We start from the raw sequence: 7488 nt of genomic DNA, 5'->3' as shown, positions 1-7488 counted from the left end.
TCTACAAGGTCCAAAAGAGCTCTTGTATAAAAGGGGGGTGAAATCCTCTTTCCAAATCAATGTGGGACAAAGCTCACTTTTCCCTTACATTTTTCCAACTCAATGGGTCTACTTTGAGAATCAATATCTCATTCACCCATTATCCGTTTTGAGCGTACAATATATCAATCTCTTCGTCTCACTACGAAGAACCCGAATCCACTTTGACCCGATCCAAATCGGAAGTGGACCCCACTAATAATTGTACCACAAAATAGCCACTTAACATGTCATTTTATGCCATTTTAATGCTATTTTTCCAACAGTTTGTCTTCTGGAAGTCTATGTCTATAATTACTGAACTCTATGTTCATAATTTTTGAACATCATATTCACAATTATTGAACTCTATATTCACAATTACAGAACTCTATGTTCATAATTTTTTAACTTCATATTCACAATTATTAAACTTTATATTCACAATTGCATAACTCTATGTTCATAATTTTTGAATAATAGAAGTCTATGTTCATAATTACTGAACTCTATGTTCATAATTATAAAACTCTATGTTCATAATTATAGAACTCTATATTCATAATTCTTGAAGTCTATATTCACAACGTCTCACTGAGTTGTTTTGACAAATTAAAAAAAAAATCTGATTGGTGGAGGAAAACAATGCCACTAACGACACTAATTACTCCAAAATTGCCAAACGACGTCGTATTGGAACCATGTCCACCTTGTAAGGTGGATACGGTTCCACGGCATAACAATTGGGTGGTGGACTGGTAGGTTTGACATTTAATAATAATAATAATTTTTACAATAAAATCGTTTTATATTTTAAATATTTAAGATTAAAAATAATTTAATGATAATAAATAAATAAAAATAATTGTAGGATTGTCATTTATTATATTCCTTTAAATTGTAATCACTGTCTTAATTATCTTCTAATGACTTTGACTAAGTTAATTTCATGGGCTGAATCGTTGTATGTCTGATCTTGTGAGTCTTCACTGTCTCTTGTAGCGTTTGAGGCTACCATCATAGTTAATTACCAAAACAGTGAATGACTTTGGTAGAATTTTTGGATTTAATCCTTAACATGTAATTTTGCGTAATTGAATCATGAACTTTACTTATTTTTTCTAATATTATCCGTAATTTCCTTTTCGCCTCCAACTACACTCTCCACCTTTGATTTTCTTGTCAATGGCAGCGTGAGAAAATGGGTAACTCCATATCTACCTATGCCTCTCACCACCTCATCAATATCGTATTTTCTCAATGACAATGCTAGAACGTAACCAAATGACAACAACCCCATCACGAATTCATAAGGTTCCCTCTAAAAACTTGAAAAATAACTTTCCGCCAATGTTGTCTGAGTTTCCAGTGTATGAATGTAACAGGAAAAGTCAGTTAATGGAAAACTTTTCCGTTGACCGGGGAAAATGAAGTCATTTTCCGCCAAAATGTTTAATTATACAATTCTACTCATTTTCCAGAAAATAAACCAAACACACCAAGTTTTCCAAAATGCAACCAAACACTGCTGGAAACGAAAATGTTTTCTGAAAAATGACATTTTCTAGAAGTTATTTTTCTTCTTTCCAAACGGACCCTAAATGATGGACAAAACATTCACACATTTTTTCTTCCGTATACATTTATTTATTTTTAATAAAGAGGTGAAAAAGAATACAAAGAGAATGGGCTACATAATCTAAGATGAACAATTTTTACGATATCAGTAAAGATTATTAGGTTTAAACTCTTCAAAGATATTAAAAAGTTATAACGATTAGGAATAATGTTTAAATTAGCCACTGAACGTTTCCGAAAATGTAATTAGGTCACTGAACGAAAGAAAAAAAAAAAAAAAAAAAAAAAAAAAGAAGTGTAATTTAGCTACTGAACACCTCAAATATATGCAATTTCACCAGATAACAGGTCACCATCCAATTCAGCAAATTACCTGCTTACGTAGCAGCTGAGTTGGCATTTTTAATTATTTTTAATAATAAATTTTTTAGAAAAATTAAAAAATAAAAAATAAAATAAAAAAGATAATATAAGGGAGAAATATTACCACCCACCCCAGCGCTTTTTTAAAAAATTCCCTTTAAAAAAAAAAAAGAAGATAATATAAGACAAAAAAAAAATTATAAATATTACCACCCACCCCAGCGTATTTTTTTTTTTAAAAAAAGTTATTATTAAAAATGTCAACTCAGTTGTCACATAAGCATGTAACCTGCTGAAATAAATGATAACCCACTACCAGGTCAAATTGCATACATTTGGAGTGTTCAGTGACCTAATTGTACTTTTTTTATTTATTCAGCGACCTAATTGCATTTTCAAGTTACATTCAAGAGTCAATTTGAACCTTATTCCTAAAGATTATAAAAATGATACATTGTTGTAGTTCACCATCCAATCTCCACAAGAGTTTGCTTCACTATACAGTAGAATTATTTGCTAATAAGGTAAAAAATTAAAATTAAAATTTCTGAAATTACACTTATTCTTCACTTTCTAACTAATTACAAACTAATCACTCTCCAATTAATCCCATCTCCCGACGTCTCGAACCTTTTGAGAATTAACTGGATCCAGCGACAAAACATTTACGTACGTGATCGATTAACAAAATGAAATGTCCTTCGAATTGACAGCTAGACTAGAAACATATGAAACCTATGATCAAACAAATTATAAATGCCTCAAAAGATGTCATTTAAAAAACAACTAGGTACAACTTCCGCTAAATTGGTCACGCTGTTAACTTCGTAACTATATACAAGTTTGACTTTCAACTGAAGCAGCATATTGACCCTCTTATAACATCCTCAATAATCCAAGATTTTGCACACTTTTTTTAGAATTAATAATCAAGTAGGAAAGAGGAAGGTTGCCGGTTGGCAACAGCCTCAACCCGCCCACGAGGTTCTACTGGTGCACTTAAGGTGTACCAATTGTAACTTCTTCTTTTTTTTTTTTTTTTGTTTCAATTTGTGGGGTCTACTTCTGGGGACAAAAAACCATCACTCATGCAACAACCCAAATCTCTCTCTTCAACACACTCTCTCCCACCTTGGATCAAATTTACTCAAAAAAACTGAGCTAAAATCCCTATTGGGAATGCTCTTAGTTTGAGCCAATGGTCAATCAAACGAGTTTATATGTTTGTGATCATTACGGACTTTCTTGTAATTCTTTGTCGACTAAGGTCACAAGACTGAGTTTTTCTCGTTAACACGTAAGCTCATTACCGAAAAATTTGTTCCCTATTTGAAGGTAACAACCCAACCCCCATGTCCATTGCATTTTCTTGATCTATCCCATGCAAATTTCTCGATTCTTTATTATATAAACCCCACACCTAAACTGCACCAACACTGCATACTTCCCTGCCAGACACCACCTTATTACCTTAAATTCAGCCGACAATTATTCCTTAATTACTCCGACAATGGATCAAAGATCCTCTTCCCACGTTCTCATCTTCCCTTTCCCAGTTCAAGGTCACGTCAACTGCATGCTCCGCCTCGCCGAGCTTCTCTGCCATGAATCCTCCATCCACGTCACTTTTCTCAATTCCGAGTTTGCCCATCAACGCCTCCTCCGTTACACCGATCTTCACCTCCGTTTCTCAAGCTACCCCAACTTCTATTTCAGAACCATCTCCGACGGCCTCCCGGCCGACCACCCCAGGACCGGCGACCGGGTCGTCGACCTTTTTAACTCCATCAACGCCGTCACCAAGCCGCGGTTCCGGGAAATGCTGTCCTCCGGGAGCCTCCAGTCCTCCGGCCGCCCGCCTGTCACGTGCATAATTGCCGACGGGATCATGTGCTTCGCCATTGACGTTGGAAATGAGCTCCGTATTCCGACCATTTTGTTCCGTACGTTCAGCGCTAGCTGTTTTTGGGCGTTTTTCTGTGTCCCTAAGCTCATTGAATCCGGTGATCTTCCATTAAACGGTATGCACATTCAAAAGATTCTTCTACCCTACCAAATATTAATTTTAAATTTCTATCACTTTTAGCTATTTCAGTGAGTTTTTATTTAAAGCTAACTTGAATTAACTATTTTTCAATGAGTTTCTAGGTGTTACTTGGTTATAAAATTCACCCAAATGACTAAAAGTGAAAAAAAAAAAAAAAAAAAAAATGTTGAAATGTTATTGATACCGAAACAATGATCGTCAAAGGACAGAATGGTAAATAATTGTTAGTTGATTGGATTAGTGGATTTGACTAGTTGATAGCATTAGTTGATTGTATAAAAGTGTCTGTAAATTAATTGTTAGCTGATAGCTGATTACAATGCAAAATGATGACTTTTTTAAAAAACTAATAGAAAATTTTAACATTTTGGAGCAATAAACTATTACAAAAAACTAATTAATCAAACACTCATATTAATTATTTAACCAAATCAAATAACTAATAGTGATTAAATAAACTAAAATTAACTTATAAACTAACTATATTACAGAAGGCCAAAATGGTAACAACTTCAAAGTAGGACTAATACTTGAAAACAAATGATAGTCAATAACTATATAAGTGAAAATGTCAGATCACAAAAGTGGAATTGCTAAAAGTGAAAAAATATTCTTGGTGTTTGGATTTGACTCGTATTAGTGGTGATTTCGGTTTGGGTTGGACTTATTGTATTTAAAAATGTACATTTTGGTGTTAAATTTTTAAATTAAATTGGTTCGATTTATCTTTTTACGAGATCCAAGATATAGTAGGTGAAAAAGAAAAACTGGAGTTATAAAAAATTTAATTGAAACCGAACATATTATTCAATTAGGTATCTGAATAAGGCTTATTTTGGATTGGAATTTGACGTTATGCAGGAGAAAGTGACATGGACAAACTGCTAGAAAATGTGGAGGGGATGGAGAATGTTCTTAGGCTACGTGACCTTCCGAGCTTCTGCCGGACGACCGATCTGTCGGATCGCGGGTTTCTGTCGGTGATTTTAGCGACCCTTCGGACCACAAGAGCCAACGGCCTTATACTCAACACCTTCGAAGACCTGGAAGAATCTGCGTTGGCGCAAATCCGCAAACACATCCCAAATCTATACACGATTGGCCCCCTCCATGCCCACCTGAGAGCTAGGGTTTCAAGCTCCAGAGGAGAGCTGCCATGGCGATCCTCAAGCAGCCTGTGGGAAGAAGACCGGAGCTGCATGGCGTGGCTGGACGAACAACCGTTAAAATCCGTTGTCTATGTTAGCTTCGGAAGCATGACGGTGTTGACAAGGAACCAGTTCTTGGAGTTCTGGCACGGGATAGTTAACAGCGGGAAGGCGTTCTTGTGGGCGATCCGGCCAAACTCCGTCATCGGAGACGACAACATCCCGGCGGAGCTGATCGAGGGGACCCGGAAGAAAGGGTACATGGTGGGGTGGGCTCCCCAGGAGGAAGTCCTGGTCCACCCTGCTGTCGGGGGATTCCTGACCCACAGCGGTTGGAACTCGACCCTCGAGAGCATCTGCGAGGGCCTGCCGATGATCTGCTGGCCGTTCTACGCGGACCAGCAGGTCAATAGCCGGCTGGTGGGGGCGGTGTGGAAGAACGGAGTGGACATGAAAGATACGTGCGACAGAATCACGGTGGAGAAGATGGTGAAGGAGTTAATGGAGGTGAGAAGAGATGAGTTCACGAAATGCTCGAACCGGATGGCGAAGTTGGCTAGGAAAGCCGTCACGCAACATGGATCTTCCTACAGTAACTTGGACCGATTGGTTGAGGATTTAAAGAAGATGAAGCTGCAACTCTAATATATACACTTCCTTAGCTTGTGGTGTTTTAATTCATTTGCTTTTGAATGTTATGCTGATTTTAATAACTTTTTTTTCTATAGTTATTTCATAGCATTATATTTGTTAATATGCAACTGAAAGGATGACACTTTGTTGTACAAGGATTAAGACATTTTAAGTTTCTCATATCTTGAAAAATAAATTTATACATATAGTAATTCATTAATATTGTATCGGATTGTTCAATTCACAACATATATAGTTTCAATTCTGTAATGTGTGTGTGTATATATATATATATATATATATATATATATATATATATATATATATATATATTTAGAGTTAATTACATTTTTTGTCCTAAATTTATAAGTGATAGACCACTTTTAGTCATTTTTATAGGAACATCTACATTTGGTCCTAGTATATATTATTGTTGCATGACCAATTTTGATCGTCTATCAACAAAACAATTTTAATGCAGTTAAATACAAAGGAATTTTGGTCTTCAATTACGATTTTTTTTTTTTTAAATAAACATAAAAAAATAGCGGGGTCAACTCACCTTGTATAAAAAGAATCGAAATGTCTTTATATTTAACGACATTTCAACGATTTTGCTGACGGAGGACCAAATATATAATGATCATACTACAATAATACTATGACCAAATGTAGATATTCTGATAAACAAAGACTAAAAGTGGACTACCACCTATAAATTTAAGACTAAAAATGGGCCTGCATGGGCAACTCAGCTTGTCATAGGGGTGAAGTTTGGAAAGAACTTCTCAAAGTGAGGGGCTCCTTGTGCGCAGTAAACAAAAGTCTAGCCTCTGGTTCAGCTGAGTTACCATGATTTACATCCTCACATATGCTCTGTCGGGTCGGAGTGTTGGAGGCTTTGGTGTTGAGAATTCAACCCTTAGGGGAGAAGAAGACTAAAAATGAAATTAACTCATATATATATATATATATATATATATATATATATATATATATATAGAGAGAGAGAGGAGTGATCACATGTGGCCATGTTGTTAGGTGTGGTCATATGGTCAATTATAGACCATTAGATTAGATAGATCTAATGAATCATATTAATCAAGATTTTTTCAGTATTTTCGCGCATATTTTCCTACCCAGCGAACTGTAAGGGTAAACTTGTCATAAAACACCGGAATAGGGAAAATCACATTGTTGTGTGTTTTATTACACTATTGGTGCATGTTGTCAACACTGTTGGTGTATTCTGGAACCCGACCGCTATAAATGGCCACTGTAATTAACATAACACGGGAATACACCATTGGTGTGTTTCACTGTGGTGTGTTTTATTACACTATTGGTGTATTCTGGAACCCGCCTGCTATAAATGATCATTGTAATTACCATAATACCCCCACTTACTAAAACGCGCGAAAATCCTCAGAATTACCACTGCCTTTAGATTAAACTGATTCAACGACACAGATACAACCACACCTAATGACATGACCACATATGAGCGTTTTTCTATATATATATATATATATATATATATATATATATATATATATATATATATATATATATATAGACTTAATTCCACCAGAGATCCATTGTCTTTGGTGGCAATTCCAAATTTAATCCCAGACTATCGTTTTTGCCATTTAACACCCCAAACTATTAGCTTTTGAACACTTTTAGTCCTTCGCATGACTT

The 7488-nt window shown here is 35.6% G+C and overlaps 1 protein-coding gene across 1 annotated transcript; it reads left to right on the top strand.

The window, feature by feature from the left end:
- Positions 1-3407: 3407 nt before the first annotated feature.
- On the top strand, positions 3408-5939 carry LOC109153458 (7-deoxyloganetic acid glucosyltransferase-like). The gene is made up of 2 exons (XM_019301326.1): positions 3408-3980; positions 4868-5939. The coding sequence occupies exons 1-2, from the start codon at positions 3470-3472 to the stop codon at positions 5797-5799; spliced, it is 1443 nt and encodes a 480-aa protein (XP_019156871.1). The 5' UTR covers positions 3408-3469; the 3' UTR covers positions 5800-5939.
- The last annotated feature ends 1549 nt before the right edge of the window (positions 5940-7488 follow it).

Source organism: Ipomoea nil, unplaced genomic scaffold (genome assembly GCF_001879475.1).
Source record: "Ipomoea nil cultivar Tokyo-kokei standard unplaced genomic scaffold, Asagao_1.1 scaffold2484, whole genome shotgun sequence".
Classification (NCBI taxonomy): domain Eukaryota; kingdom Viridiplantae; phylum Streptophyta; class Magnoliopsida; order Solanales; family Convolvulaceae; genus Ipomoea; species Ipomoea nil.
This window is presented reverse-complemented; position numbering and strand designations above follow the sequence as displayed.

Bases quoted from the DNA above. Each gene is read 5' to 3' on its own strand.
- LOC109153458 (XM_019301326.1), top strand. From the start codon at position 3,470: ATGGATCAAAGATCCTCTTCCCACGTTCTCATCTTCCCTTTCCCAGTT. The intron at 3,981-4,867 runs GTATGCACATTC...GACGTTATGCAG, and splicing joins CGGTGATCTTCCATTAAACG to GAGAAAGTGACATGGACAAA.